Source organism: Phyllopteryx taeniolatus, chromosome 10 (genome assembly GCF_024500385.1).
Source record: "Phyllopteryx taeniolatus isolate TA_2022b chromosome 10, UOR_Ptae_1.2, whole genome shotgun sequence".
Taxonomy (NCBI): domain Eukaryota; kingdom Metazoa; phylum Chordata; class Actinopteri; order Syngnathiformes; family Syngnathidae; genus Phyllopteryx; species Phyllopteryx taeniolatus.
Window position 1 is genome coordinate 7,931,773 of NC_084511.1, and position 17,164 is coordinate 7,948,936.

Consider the following 17,164-nt stretch of genomic DNA (forward strand, 5'->3'; position numbering starts at 1 on the left):
ACAAAATGTACTACCGGATAAACTCTTGTCGGCAATGTTACGTGTGCTCCGCGGTTCCGCTGGGACTACAACCAGGGCCACGACCCGCAGCACCTCAACGCGAAAATACAAAAGACCAGTGCAACAAATACGACACTGGCTGATCTGGTGAGCACATATTTTGCTTAAACGTAAGAGTAGTGAAAGAGGAGTAGCCAAAGATTGTACCTAAGTAAGAGTACTGCCACTTGACAATAATGTGACTCAAGTAAAAGTAAAAAGTAGTCCTCCAAAAAATGACTAAAGAGTAAAACGTACACAGGGAAATAATTACTCAAGCACGGAGTAAATAGTGAGTAACTTCAGATTTTTTTTTAACCACAGCATGAACATCAAAACATTTTTAAAAATTACAAAATAAAATGTGAATGTGCAAATTCTGACGTTGCTCTGTGTGTGTGTGTGTGTGTGTGTGCGTGTTTGTGCGTGTGTGTGCGTGCGTGCGTGCGTGTGTGTGTGTGTGCGTGTGCGTGTGTGTAAACATCTGCAATTTACTGCACGTTGTGAGTGAGCTGAAATATCCATGTTTGGGCAGACAGGGCCAGACAAATACTACAATACATGAAAGTTGTTGTTTTTGTTCGTCTAAATGTAAACAAGAGTAGTGCGCCGTTGCCTTCATGGTAACGACAACCTTCCCAACATGGCGCCACGTAGCGACGACAATCAGCCGGGCTGGCATATCTAGTGTTAATACCTATGCCTCGGAAACCCAATAGATGTGTGATGTCATGTGATTTTCTTGTATCGTTTGATTGGTGAACTAGCCTTAAATGTCACTCGCGCTTAAACTGGATTGGCGCCCGATGCGGAAGTTGAAGTCGTAGTCTCTCGCGCAAAATAGTTGATAAATAAGCAATAATTGATAAATAAAAGTAGCAAGCGAGATTTAGATCATTGTAACGGAGTAAAAGTACCGTTACTTCTTAACAGCAGAAGCGGCGGAAATGTTTTTTCTGGTCACATCAACTCCTGTGACAGGCAGAACCTCAGTCCAACGTACGGCCATATTAGTCCGCCGCCGAGTAATATTCAGAATTACATCTGTGTGTGGGTGGTGGACGTGTGGAATGGATCGAGCTGCCAGTGTTCAAGGAGTACGAAACAGCCTATGACGTCAGCGACGGCGAGCTTTTGGTGTGTTTGGATGTTGTGCCTTGAAAAATGTCTTATTTTAATACGTGTTGAATAAAGTGTGCTGTGTATGTACACAATAGCTATGAAGTCACATATGCTTAGTTACATGTCTTGGCCTCTAATTTAAGGTGAGCACGGAGAAACGACTTCAGCAGAAATTGAAAACAAACCTCTTACTAACATAAAGAAAGGCACATTTTGAGGACAGGGACAATGGATTATAATTTAAAATACAAGTACACAAATAACACATGCCAGTTCATCTCAACCCTACTCTATTCTACTGTGCTCTCTCTTTTCTTGTCTTTTAGGACTGAATCACTCTTAGCAATATCCAGCAGTTTTTCATAATGGAAGTTTTGTGTGGCTGCAAATTAGGATCTGCAGCCAAACTATTGAAACTTACACTGAATGAACTTTGATTCAGTTTACTAACATGTCTGTGCCAAGGGCTCAGTCAAATAAACAACGGTTTCATAAGAAGTTAATAGTTAATTTGAAGTTTTAAAGGTGGAGGTTAGTATTCTGATTTTTCTAGAAATGCAGCAAACTGTGTTCTTTTGCTCTTCACCATGGCAACTGTAATTGCATACCCCAATTCCAATGAAGTTGGGACGTTGTGTGAAATGTAAATAAAAACAGAATATAATGATTTGTAAATTCTTTTCAACCTGTATTCAATTGAATAAACTACAAAGACAAGATATTTAATGTTCAAGCTGATGAACATTGTTTTTTTGCAAATATTCTCTCATTTTGAATTTGATGCCAGCAACACGTTCCAAAAAAAGGAATGCTCAAAAAGACCCTTCTGGAATATTCTACAGGTGAACAGGATCAATTTGAAACAGGGGAGTGTCATGATTTTGGTATAAATGGGGTGAGGTTGATCACTTTGTAAACAACTGTCCATAGCAAATAGCAACATAGCATAGCAAATTAATATTATATATATATATATATATATATATATATATATATAAACAATCAATTCTATTATTATAATATTATATATATATGAGTATTATTATTATATCATATATATTATATAATATATATTATAAATATATATTATATATTATGAATATATTATAAATATATATTATATATATAATATTTATATATATATATTATCATAGTTCGTCTAAATTCAGAGCAAGTAGTCCAATAATAAGAATAATTTAAGAATAATTTTCTCAACGTACAATTGCAAGGAATTTAGGGATTTCATCATCTACAGTAGACTTTACACCGATCTGATTGGCCTGATTGGTATCGGCCAATAATTAGCATTTTATGCTGATCGGCTGATCAGCTTTAATGTCAGAATTCGCCGAGCCAATCAATGACGTCATTGATCGGCTCCGCAAAACACATTTACTCCGTGACGCCATCGTGTGCAGTATATTTGAATCCAAAAGCTGGTTTATTTTTACCCTTGTCGCGTGTCTTTTGACGTAGTATTGTGAATATTTTAGAACCAATAAAGTAATTTAAAAAAAACATTTCGGCGGTGTGGGACAGACAACACGTCTGACACAGACAACATGTAATGAGTGGATCATCAAATTTGGTCTTTCCCGATTGCACTGTTACAGTACTGCAATACAATCCTCGCATCCCGTTTTTTACGATCACTGGGCTTCATCTTGTCAACTCAAACGCGAATGGATACACTCGTTACCATGGCGATGACAACAATAATGGATCGCGCCATGTGTTTATAAGAACAAAATGGGGGAAAACGGTGGTCACCGGTGCTCAGGAGAGGGCGTTCATTTCAGGCTTGTTTGAGGTATGTTCACATACTTTTAATACGATATGGCTCACAAGCAGGCAACAAAACGTTATGTAGCCTAGCAAGCTAGTGCTAGCACTAACGGTTGTAAGCGAACATGCAGGTGTTCTGTCTAATCATGCTCTAATGTTTTAGTGCTTGTGAACTAATTTAATTACAATAAAAGAATTTAATTACAGTAAGTTATCACCCATTATTTCTGTCATGCTAAATTGCCCGTAGGTGTGAATGTGAGTGCAAATGTTTGTTTATATGTGCCCTGCGATTGGCTGGCAACCAGTTCAGGGTGTACCCCGCCTCTTGCCCGACTGATTACAATACATGATCTGACGAGAGCAGTGATTTCCAACCTTTATGGAGCCAAGGCACATATTTTACAATTGAAAAATCTCACGGCACACCAACAAACAAAAATTTCACAAAAAGTGGATATATTAATTACTGTATGTACTTCCTGCCATCTAATAGAAGACCATTCATTTGTCCGTCACTATGCCTCACTGGCATAAATAGATGAACAAAGATACATTATTTATTTGAAATATAATTTTTTTGCAATTAAGTACGCAAGTATATACAGTAAATGAACAATGCATTTAAGTAGACACATTGCGCCATTTTGTGATCGGATCAGTGATCGGTTATCGATTTTTTTAAACTCGCTGATCGGTGATCAGCCCCCAAAATCCTGATTGTGTAAAGCCTAACCTACAGTCCATAATATCATCAGAAGAGTCAGAGAATCTGGAGAAATCTCTCTATGTAAACGGCAAGGTCGAAGACCAACACTGAATGAACATGACCTTCGATTCCTCAGGCATCATTGCATTAAAAACCGGCATCATTATGTAAAGGATATTGCCGTGTGGGCCCAGGAACACTTCAGAAAGCCATTGTCAGTTAACACAGTTTGTCACTACATCTACAAATGGTCAAGTTATAACCTGACCATGCAAAACGAAAGCCAAATATCAACAACACCCAGGAATGCAGCGGGCTTCTCTGGGCCTGAGCTTATCTGAGATGGACTGATTCAAAGTGGAAAAAGTATGCTGTGGTCTTACGAGTCCTTATTTCAAATTGCTTTGGAAAATCATGGATATCGTGTCCCCCAGGCCAAAGAGGAAAAGGATCATCTGGATTGTTATCAGCGCAAAGTTCAAAAGCCAAAATCTGTGATGGTATGGGGGTGTGTTCGTGCCCATCGCTTGGGTAACTGTATAACACCTCTTGCAGCTCCTTCCCACAGGTAGGCGCTACCAAACAATGCAAACTAAAACAAGCAGACATTCCAACAGCTTCTTCCCTCTTGACATTAACTTCTTAAACAGTTAACTTACAATTCCATTGCAACATGCTGCCAATTTTTTGTCTTGGGTTTGTTGTCACATTTCTGTTGGGCCAATTATACATTAGTCGTGCACTCTCTGTAGTAGTCTCGCCACGCTGCACTGTTTGCTTATCTGTTGTTGACCAATACACGCCACTCATGTGCCTGAGTAGCATCTGCAACATTTGCACAATCGACATTGTCCCAGATTATCGCAATACTAGTCACTTTAAACTGCATACATTTCTTGAAGTCTCAGCGCCCTTTGCTCAATGGTCATTTCAAATTGCTCTAATTGCTAGAGGACTCTGCATCTTTTTGCAAAATTGTCAAAAATAAATAAAAAATTGTACCGGCATTACCAGATTGCAACCTTTTATTCCTCAGTGACTGTTTTTTTTTTTTCTCAATGTCTTTGTGCCTCAAAAGTATTCTGTCGATCGACTGTCTGTTGTCGTACTAGAGCGGCTCCAACAAATTCCTTGTGTGTTTTTGACATACTTGGCGAATAAAGATGATTCTGATTCTGGCACCATTGTTACTGAAAGGTACAAAAGTTAGCAACATGTGCTGCCATCCAAGCAACGTCTTTTTTAGGGACGTCCCTGCTTACTTTAGCACGACAATGAACAAGCCACATTCTGTAGGTGAAACAACAACGTGACTTTATAGTAAAAGAGTGCACGTAATCTCTCATTGAAAACGTGGCATATTCTGAAGTGCAAAAGACAATAACGGAGACCCCGTACTGTTGAGCAACTGAAGTTTTAAATCAAGCAAGAATGGGAAAGTATTCCAACTGCAAAGCTTCAACAATTTGTGTCCTCAGTTCCTAAATGCTTATTGATTACCTCATTCACTGCCAGTCCACCATGTTAACATGAATATTTGAATTCAACAGCCGTCAATGGCAGTGAATGAGGTGACATGGCACATTGGTAAACATGCCTCTGTTCCAGCTTTTTTCGTGCGTGTTGCAGGCGTCAAATTCAAAATGAGTGAATATTTGAGAGAAAAAAAAGTATCAGTTTGAACATATATTTTGCTTATGCAGTGTCCCCTTTCTGTACCGCTTATCCTACCGCTTATCCTCACCAGGGTCACGGGAGTGCTGGAGCCTATCCCACCTAACTGTGGGCAGGATACATCCTGAACTGTTTGCCAGCCAACTGCAGGGCACATATAAACAAACAACCATTCACACTCACATTCATGCCTACGGGCAATTTAGAGTCTTCAATTAACCCACCATGCATGTTTTGAGGATGTGGGAGGAAACCAGAGTACCCGGAGAAAACCCACGCAGGCACGGGTAGAACATGCAAACTCCACACAGGCGAGGCCAGGATTTTTCTCTCCTGTATAGTGAGCGACTGGAGAGGAAAAGGCTTAAGGTGGATAGCATCTGTAATACTGGGGTTATTGTTCTGATATTTTCAGAGGTTGAAGTGGACGTGAGTAGAGATGTAGACACATTTTGGTGATGATTATCACAATTTTCGGACATTACGCGACATTAAGCTTTTTCACATTAAGCGTTTTAGACTGTCCCAACTGATCTCCAGTTCTCTCTATGACATCACACCAAGACAATGGCGGCATATCGATTTTGGCGATTTAAAAGGGGCACTCCCAGGTAGGGCTGAAATTTAATTGTTATTTCGATGTTGGCGTCTAACAATCATAAAAATATTATAATCGAAGCAAAACTATTAACGCACAGGGGCGTGGGTTGTGTGTGCAAGTTCCTGCGTTGTAAACGCACCCCAACCGCACCCTATGTTGCTTGTAGCAAGTGTGTGACGCATGTTCTTCTGCCTTCCCTAAGTGTGCTTTAAGCTGTTTATTGACAACCCAATTAGAATTTACTGTAAAACTAAACGCACAACAAAAAGAATTACTAATATTGAAGATTTAAATACGAGATACGGATCATTTTAGAAATCATCAGCTTATGCTACCAGTCAATGGAAACCCCTATTGACGGGCTAGCTAACATTAGCATTAGATCACAGGAGAGATTTACCTTCAAATAACGAATATTTACACAAATGCTGTAGTAACACATACAGACAGACAATATACGGTCACAATACCCATGAGAGAATATTCTTCCTAATCTGTGAAAAACAAGTTTAATAAAGTCTTATTGTGACTTTCTTCTTCAACTCTTTTATTATCTTATTGTAATATGCAGCTCAATGCATACATCGCACCACACTACCCCCAAATCGCACCACACTACCCCCAAGAGGCCAAGGCGCGTACAGCAGGAACAGCAGATTCAGTATGTTTGTATTTTTTCCCCGTCGGACATGAAATCAGACTAATATTTTCCTGTTTTAAGTCAATTAGGATACCAACATTATTTATATTTGCTACATGTCAGAATATTGAGAGGTTGTTTTTTTTAACAAATATATTTAATAGACAATACAGTCAATGTACTTAGCCATGGCTGGATTTATTTGTATTTATTGTTCTTTATTTATTCATATATATATATATATATATATATATACATATATATATTCATATATACATACATATATTCATACATATATTCATATATATATATACATACATATATTCATATATATATATACATACATATATTCATATATATATATATATATATACATACATATATTCATATATATATACATATACATACATATATTCATATACATACATATATATATTCATATATATATATACATACATATATATATATATATATACATATATATACATATATATATATATATATACATATACATATATACACATATATATATATATACATATACACATATATATATATATATATACATATATATACATATATATATATATATATATACATATACATATATACATATATATATATATATACATATACACATATATATATATATATACATATACACATATATATATATATATACATATATACATATATATATATATACATATATACATATATATATATACACATATACATATATATATATACATATACATATATACATATATATATATATACATATACATATATACATATATATATATATATATACATATACATATATACATATATATATATATATATATACATATACATATATACATATATATATATATACATATACATATATACATATATATATATATACATATACATATATACATATATATATTCATATATATATATACATATATACATATATATATATATACATATACATATATACATATATATATTCATATATATATATACACATATATACATATATATATTCATATATATATATACATATATATTCATATATATATATATATATATTCATATATATATACTCAGAATAAACACAATGTATCCCACCTGGTTAGATACGATTACTGATCAAGCTGCGACAGTTTAAATTTAAACTAAAATGTTCAAGGCTCCAGACAGGACATGACAAAAGACATGAAGCAAAGTCACTGGCTTCAAACTCTCCACTGTCATTCATTTCCTCACCTGCATGTAGATCTTCTTCAGAGCAGGAATTAGGTCCCCAACTTTGCCGAAAGTGAGGCGTCCCACTCCTGATGACGCTCCGATACACACAAGGAGTACCCATTCCTTCTTGGCCCCCTTGAACCGCTCCTCGACAAAGTTGATCTGTCATACAGATTGAGCCAGGTCGGTGCTACAGAAAACTAACAAAATGTCACACAACCTTCTGGAAAACATCATGTTTTGTTCTATACTTAAGAAGTAGATTATGCACTCGGTAAAATGTCCTGAAATAACCCAAATGTTAACTTTTGGAACAGCGTAGCAGGAATATACTGTATGTGTATATGTATATATTGGTCAGAAGCCAGCAACTCAGCCACACTCCTAAATCAGATCCAAAACACGAAGCCACCCTCTGATTTCTTTCCTGAACACGCTGAACTATTTGCGTTCGTTTGAACAGTTTGTTATGCATGAATGGCCATAGGATAGGCATGTTTCAGGATACAGAGAGGCCATACAGGATAGGTTTCCTGAAATGGTCAAGCCATTACAAAGACCGGGGATGTGTTTACATCTGGGCCTGGGCCTGAAACAACAGGTCTGGCAGAGGGAGGCCGTTGCTGAAACATCCGAAATCTGGATACAAGGGTATCAACTTCACAGCTCTGTGCTGCAGTTTTACACTGCATCCTCAATAATTAGTTACATTTTCTAGATTAAAGTATGAATTGAAATAAGTGCACTGTAATTGGATGTTACTACGCTTATAAATATAAGAGAAGCCACGGTTTAAGAGCAATTCTTATAAACCTATTACAGTACAATGCTACTGACATAAACATGTCTGATCTTCACTATTTGTGTACCCAGCACACATTCAGGTCCCAAAGCCAACAGAAAATTAATATTTTCCATACAGTAAAACCCTGACATAAATGCTCTCAATCTCCATATTTCCCAAGTGAGGTGAGGGACTAAATATTTAAAATTTATGTGATTACACAAGCCCTGCTTTTATCCACCATACTATGGTTTCTCCAAGTCTATCACATGCATTAATATTGCTAAAATCCCCTCAATAAAACCTATTTGTGTTACAGTGCCACCTCGATATCACTGATATACTATATCACTTAAACTGCAGTTGACAAACTCTGATAGTTCCAGAATTGGCCGCTGTTGTTTACTGGCGCTGTGGGACTGACGTATTTCTGGGTCACAAATAGAGTATACAATACGACTAGATCCAACAATAAGATGTGCCTCCCGTGCGTATGTGCCGGCCATGTTGAATGTGGCACATTCCCAGGGCATGGTGATGATGGCTCTGTCTAATGTCTATTGTGAATAGAGAACTGCACAGAGAGAGAGCGGCATGGCAGCAGTGTTAACTCACAGGAATACGAAACAGTCACAGGAGTCTGGTAAATGCTATTTTTGGTACAGTAATAGTTTTTTATTTTATTTATTTATTTATTTATTTTGTCAAGCCGGTCGTCTATGGAAACAGCTTAGGAAGCACACTAATTCGTCGCGGCTCATGAAAGCGACCGGCCTCAATTTGCCTACCATGACTACGTCAACAATGTCACCATGAACAAGCAAACCAACGTGGTAAGTTGGGAGAAAGTTTACAATTTGTCAAACATTTTCAAGCTTTTTTATATTTATTTAAGTACAGAACAACACATTTGTACTGTACTGGGTGCTTTAGGCCATGAAAAATGTACAAAACAATAATTTTGTATTGTACAGTAATATGAGTGCATATGGCCACAAAAAAAAAAAGTCCTTGAATGTAAAGGGACAATCGGCTAGAGCGGACGACCCCCTGCCCCTATTAGTCCAATTTAGTGAGGTTCCACTGTATTTCATTCCCTCACCTAATGAGACTCGATGAAAGAAGTGAAACGTAATCAGTTCGATAAGTATTATCGAGAATGAAACCAGAATCAGTAAATTCTTATCAATTCCCACCCTTAACTGCTTAGAGGACCATGTTTAAGCACAACATGAAAATATGTTTATTCTACAAGGCACAGAAAATGGCAATCAGGAAGGTACAGACGGAATTATTCTTATGAGTCATATTGAGGCAGGGAAAAATAAAGTATGCAATGGAACAAGAGCGCAATGTTCTTACCAGATGGACATAAGGCACAAAGTAGCCCAGTACAGCCGTAGCAACTCCAAATGCCCACACACGGTAAGTGAGGATGTGAAACACTCGCAGGTTGAAGTACTTTCTGATCCCCGCCAATACCTTATGCCACCAGCTTCCGCTCGGAGGAGTCGCCCCTGCCTGGACATGGGACTTAGCAGGGCCAGTTGGTCCCATGCAGGGTCCAGCAGGTAGCAATGGCTTGAATGTTAGCGCCAGTAAGGCTTGCACAAGCATAAATAAGCTTAGTATCTGGAAGGTTCTGCTGAGTCCCAGCGGCTCCACTACTTTGTTCAGCAAAACCGGAAGACCCATGGAGAAGAGGCTGGCACCTGCCGTCACCACCCCATTTGCAAGGCCCAGGCGCTGGCGAAAGTAGTGGCCAAGGATAACCAAAGAGGGTTGGAAAGCGAAGGAGGATCCACAGCCAAACAGTATTCCATAAGTGAAATAGCGGAGGCTCAAGGAGCTAAAATAGAAAAACAGACAATCACAAATTAATTGGATGGCTTTACAGAGTGATTCAGTCACTAATCCACCAATTCCTTTCATGGAAACATTTACTTTGAAATTATTACTTTACATGACGGTGCAACATAAATAGTAAAATATTTCCTAATTGGCTTGAGCATAACGCTCACGTTGGCACTTTTTAAACTTTTTATGCGCACACATGAAAAAAACTTACCTCCGCTCTTAACATACCAGTTAGTCAGTGTTAAACAGTTTCTAAATTTATGTGCTTGCTTTGCATTGCTAGAGTATAATCTAATCTGCTCATTAGCCGTAGGTGTTTTACATGGGACCTATAAATGCCAGCATGCATCTACCATGCGGTGAAAACTAACAGGTGGTGAAAATTATTTAAAACATTTTAAAACTACAATTTATTACCATGGAATCCATGCCAGAGGCCAATATTTCAATTTCAAGGATTAGAATGGATCCCTCAGGCACCATGCATGTCTCATGTTTTAGAGCAGACCATGTTATAGCGCGCACCCACCCAAATAACATAAAATGGCTGGTTCACAAGAGGTTCACACACTGGCAAAACAGCGAACCATTCAACCTATGATGAACAAATTAGTTATCTGTTCATTACTGTACAACACTAAATAATTCTTATTTGGTTAAGTCTCAGGAGAGGATGCCTTTGAATACATTTTCGGCCAAAAACGTCAAATTCATAATCTGCAATACATTAATGAATAGGGAGCAATTGCATCTTACTTTGCAAAAGATGTACTCAGCAATCCGATGAATGCCAGGATTGCCCCACTGACCGCAGTTTTCCGACAGCCAAAGTGGTCCGTAAACATGCTGACCACCGGTGAACAGAAGAAAATCATCCCCATGGCGAGAGCCCCGACCCAGGCTACAGAGATAATGGAGACATGATGTCAGACTGCATTAGATCAACGAGTGTGTTGTAGAAGTCACCTGAAGAAAATTAATGCAATGAAACAATTGCAATTGCACCACAACGAATCAAACCATGTCACAGGAGATGGGGTGTGTAAACATAAAAACAATGAGGATATATGGATATTTCTTCTTCCATGAAAACTGAGTTGGGAATAAAAAGCTGTACAAAAAGCCACTTGTATAATTTGTACATAACTCGCATGTAGGTGAACCAAACAGTTAAGAACCCGTTATACATGCAAAATTTTCAAAAAAAGTGACATGTTGGTGCTATATCCTCTCATCCTGTGTGATTTACCTTTTATGATAATAGATATGATTTCAATGCAACTTTTATACAGGTATTCACGTCACATTAAAAAAAAAAAATGTTTAATGATGGTTAAGTACATCCAAAAGTTGATAAAAGTCAGTCTGTGGTGCAATGTCCATGCAGTGACAAAAACAGTGATCCAAATGACGCACAGAGACAGTGTTCAAATGCAAACAAACAACTGTTTGGCTGTAGTTACCTGAGGAGCAAACGTAAGTAACTTTGATCAACCTGAACCTAGAGGCCATGCTATTCTAAGTACAACCCACCACCTTTCCCTGAGACTGAGACCATATGGACTAATTAACCTGGTCACATGTCACAGGTCACAGTCTCAAATACTTTTTGCCATTATATACACCCATAGTACCAGTACCCAGAAACAGGTTCATTTTTTTCTAATTCATCAAAACATTACAAGCGTATATTCCCCTTCTCAGTGGTTTTAATGCAACAAACGCAGAGGTGACTAGGTTCAGCAAATAGCACCGTTAGCCTGCAGGCCTCATACGTATGTACAGGTGTGTGTACATATAGCACTTTAAATAAGTCACAGTGTGTACAGTATTTACAAAGCCTTAAAGCTTAACCAAAGAAAAACCATGTGAGCAGCCTGGATGTTCTGACAGAGGCTGCTCATGTTTAGCTTCTTAAATAATCCTAATAAAAAATATTATTAATTATTATTATTATCATTATCATTATCATTATTATATGGCAACAGTGAAGGAGGGAGGTCAGAAAGTTATGGCGGGTTGAGGTTATTGATGGTATTGAAGGTGCAGATCAGTATTTTATATTTGATGCAGTATTGGAGATGGAGCCAATTGTTGCAGGCCAGGAGTGATGGGGTAAGTGGAGGGGTCCATGTGATAATATGGACAGCAGAGTTCTGGAAAAGTTGTAGTTTTTATAGTGACTTGTGCGGGAGACCAAACAGAAGAGTGTTACAATAATCCAAGTGGTATGTGATGAGGCTATGAACAGCAGCAGTGTGGACGGAGACAATGTTTCGTGAGTGAAAGCATGCCAACCGGGTGATGTTTTTGTGTCCTTTGAAGGAGAGACTGCTTTCGAGGATGACACCCAAACTCTTAACCTGAGGGGAGGGGGAAATTTTCAAGTGTAATGGAAAACTGTCAACAATTTTGGCTAGCATTGACTTGGCACCTATGAGCAGGATTTCAGTTTTATAACTATTGAGTTGTAGAAAGTTGGGTGAGAACCAGTATTTGAGTTCACAGAAGCAGTCAGTATGGGGAGAAGGAGGAAGAGTGGCAGTGGGTTCGGTGGAGAGGTAGAGCAGTTTGATTGTCAACCAGATATCCCTGCAAGCGTAAATTGAATTTACAGAAACTATTGGCAAGAGGAAGGAGGTAGGTGAAAAAGATGAGGAGGCCCAAGACAGAGCCCTGGGGGACACCAAATGAAATGTGGGGCCGATCGGATTTGAGTGAGTTAATTTGAACAGACTAGGTATGGACAGGTAAAAACTGAACCACTGGAGGAGGGTATGTGTAATGCCAATGTCTGTTCAGGAGGATGGTGCGGGAAATCGTATCAAAAACTTTAGTTAGATCAAGGAGGACGAGGATGGCGAGTAGGCCAGAGTCAGCGGCCAGGAGGAGGTTGTGATCTTGAGTGCTGTTTCCGTGGTATGGAGGGGGTGGAACCCAGACTGGAATTGTGCATGGAGATTATTGGACGTGAGGTAGGATTGGAACTGGGAAGCAATAGTATTTTCCAAGATTCATGAGAAAAATGTGACGAAGGTTATTGAAATTATTTGGATCTGAACCGAGTTATTTTCTGAGTATTGGGGGACATATGGCTGCAGTTTTGAATGTTGTGTGAATATCACTAGAGAGAGATGAGGGGATAATTTTAGTGATGAGGAAGACAAGGAACAGGAGGCAAGCTTTTACCAAAATAGTAGGGAGGGTGCCAAGTTGGCAAGTGGAGGGAGGGCTTATAGCGATGGATGATTTCTGAAATGTCAATGGCAGGAAAATTTTAAAGTGAGTCCACAGGTAGGACAGGTGAGGCAGTAAGGATGGACTAAGGCAGGAGGAAGTTGCTGATGGAACAGTTTGATTTTTGCATCGAAAAATGAGATAATTACAGAAAATAAGCGAGTACATGTGGGAGGGAATGAGTCCGGTGGTCGTGAAACATTGCTAAGCAGGAAGAACTGTGCCTTGGAGTTGTGTTTCTTTTTATGGATAACGGTTGAGTAGTTGGTAGATTTGGCTTGAGGTAAACAGTCTTTGTAATGGTTACGATGACTGCACGTCCTTGTGTACAGTGAGTCAAATTTTCTTATGGAGGCGTTCGAGTTGACAATCTTTGGATTTTAATTGTCACAGTGCAGGGCTGAACCAGGGTGCAAGGGGGTAAAAGCTACAGATCTGGGGCCTCATTTATCAAGCGTGCATATGCCCATAAGTGTGCATAAAGCATCCGTATGAGCGATAACCATGCAAAATATGGGATTTATCAACTTGGACATATGCCTGGGGACGTGCGTAAATTTACACCCAGGCACATTTCAATTAAAGCACCATCACAAAACAAATTCAGCTACATGACCAGTAAATACACAAATAACACTGGGTAACAAAATAATCTTTTTGTAAGTTGTCTACATTGGGTACGGAAAGTATTTAGACCCCCTTAAATATTTCACTCTTTGTTATATTGCAGCCATTTGCTAAAATCATTTAAGTTCATTTTTTCCCTCATTTATGTACACACAACACCCCATGTTGACAGAAAAAAACGGAATTGTTGAAATTATTGCAGATTTATTAAAAAGGAAAACTACAATGGGCCAAACTGAGCATTCGGGGGAGAAGAGCCTTGGTCAGAGAGGTGAAGAAGAACCCAAAGATCACTGTGGCTGAGCTCCAGAGATGCAGTCGGGAGATGGGAGAAAGTTCTAGAAAGTCAACCATCACTGCAGCCCTCTACCATGGCAGACTTGTGACTTGCAAAGCAATGACTTGCCCCCACCTCTGCTAAAAACATTTACCAGGAAAAATTAGATGTCTACTTAATTTATGAGAGATACTCAAGCAGGATGTTTGGGGCATGAAGAGGAGTTGAAAAGCAGGCGTGTTTGCATGAACGCACATGTGGGAGGGTCATGAGCTCATATCTTTTCAGATTTCAGAATGAAGAAAAATACAGTTTTTTCTTAAACTACAGCCAAACAAACACTTCTGTTTTATTTTTACTCTAACTGTTTTAGTTATTATCCTAACACTTTCATGCTAGGAGAGCTAGGTTTGCATAGGACTGTAAGTAAGGCTATATCAAGTATCAGAATCAGAATCAGAATCATCTTTATTTGCCAAGTATGTCCAAAACACACAAGGAATTTGTCTCCGGTAGTTGGAGCCGCTCTAGTACAACAGACAGTCAATTTACAGAACACTTTGGAGACATAAAGACATTAACAAAAAACAACAACAAACAACAATTGTGCAAAAAGATGCAGAGTCCTCAGTTCGAATGGCTAATATCGCAATAGTCCGGTGCAATGACCATTGTGCAAAGGGCACTGAGACTTCAAGGAGTGTATGCGGTTTAAAGTGACGAGTACTGTGATAATCTGTGACAATGGTTGTGCAAATGTTACAGATACTCCTCAATCAGTGTGCAAATGGAGCAGATACTACTCTGGCATGAGTGGCCACTATATGCAAATAGTGCAGCACGGCGAGACAACTACAGTGAGTGCACGAGTAATACATAATACAGAAATGTGACAACGAACTCAAGTCAAAAAATTGCCAGCTTGTTGTAATGGAATTGTAAGTTAGCTGTTCAAGAAGTTGATTGCAAGAGGGAAGAAGCTGTTGGAATGTCTACTAGTTCTAGTTTGCATTGATCGGTAGCGCCTACCTGAGGGAAGGAGCTGGAAGAGCTGGTGACCAGGGTGGGGAGGGTCCGAGAGGATTTTGCACGCCCTTGTCTTAGTTCTGGCAGCGTGCAAGTCCTCAAGGGTGGGTAGGGGGGTACCGACAATCCTTTCAGCAGTTTTGATTGTCCGTTGCAGTCGGAGTTTGTCCTTTTTTGTAGCAGCACCAAACCAGACTGTGATGGAAGAACACAGGACTGATTCGATGACCGCTGTGTAGAACTGTCTCAGCAGCTCCGGTGGCAGGCCATGCTTTCTCAGAAGCCGCAGGAAGTACATCCTCTGCTGGGCCTTTTTGAGGACGGAGTTGATGTTGGTCGCCCACTTCAGGTCCTGGGAGATTGTAATTCCCAGGAACTTGAAGGTCTCGACGGTTGACACAAGGCAGCTGGACAGCGTGAGGGGCAGCTGTGATGCCTCCTGAAGTCCACGATCATCTCTACAGTCTTGAGCGTGTTCAGCTCCAGGTTGTGTCGGCCGCACCACAGCTCCAGCCGCTCCGCTTCCTGTCGATATGCAGACTCGTCACCGTCCTTGATGAGGCCGATGACAGTGGTGTCATCTGCAAACTTCAGGAGTTTGACAGTCGGGTTCGCTGAGGTGCAGTCGTTCGTGTAGAGAGAGAAGAGCAGCGGAGAGAGGACACAACCTTGGGGCGCCCCAGTGCTGATGCTGCGTGTGGATGAGGTGGCCTCCCCCAGCCTGACCTGCTGTGTCCTGCCCGTCAGAAAGCTGTAAATCCACTGGCAGATGGCAGGTGAGACGCTGAGCTGGAGAAGCTTGGATGAAAGGAGTTCAGGGATGATGGTGTTGAACGCTGAGCTGAAGTCCACGAACAGGATCCTCGCGTAGGTCCCTGCACTGTCGAGGTGTTCTAGGATGAAGTGCAGTCCCATGTTGACTGCATCATCCGCAGATCTGTTCGCTTGGTAGGCAAACTGCAGGGGGTCCAGCAGGGGACCTGTGACACTCTTGAGGTGGTCCAGCACAAGACGTTCAAAGGACTTCATGACCACAGATGTCAAAGCGACAGGCCTGTAGTCATTCAGACCCGAGATTGCAGGTTTCTTGGGGACTGGGATGATGGTGGAGCGTTTGAAGCAGGATGGAACTTTGCACATTTCCAGTGATCTGTTGAAGATCTGAGTGAAGACTGGCGCGAGCTGGTCCGCGCAGACTTTGAGGCAGGATGGAGACACGTGGTCCGGGCCTGCCGCTTTGTTAATCTTTTGTTGTTTGAAGATGCGGCTCACATCCTGTTCATGGATGGTTAACGCAGAGGTCAGAGGTGTGATTCTGGTCGCGGGTGCGGCCGGATTGGTGTGTGGTGTGAAACTGTCCTTTTCAAATCTGCAGTAGAAGGTATTCAAGTCGTTGGCTAGTGTGCTATTGTTCTCAGCTTGGGGGGATCGTCGCTTGTAATTAGTCAGCGACTGGAATGCATGCCAGACTGATTTAGAGTCGTTTGCGCTAAACTGTTTTTCCAACTTTGCTGTAGAGATCCTCTTTGCAATGTTAATTTCTTTCG

The 17,164-nt window shown here is 39.8% G+C and overlaps 1 protein-coding gene across 4 annotated transcripts in view; it reads right to left on the bottom strand.

Moving 5' to 3' along the window:
- slc16a2 (solute carrier family 16 member 2) overlaps positions 1-17,164 on the bottom strand; it is a 55,776-nt gene that overhangs the window by 16,226 nt on the left and 22,386 nt on the right. For all 4 annotated transcript variants that reach the window (XM_061786939.1, XM_061786938.1, XM_061786937.1 and 1 more), the window contains 3 exons: positions 11,207-11,351; positions 9,956-10,442; positions 7,828-7,971 (listed from right to left, as the gene is read on the bottom strand). In XM_061786939.1, the coding sequence (XP_061642923.1) occupies positions 7,828-7,971; positions 9,956-10,442; positions 11,207-11,351 (776 nt within the window). The remainder of the gene's footprint in view (positions 1-7,827; positions 7,972-9,955; positions 10,443-11,206; positions 11,352-17,164) is intronic.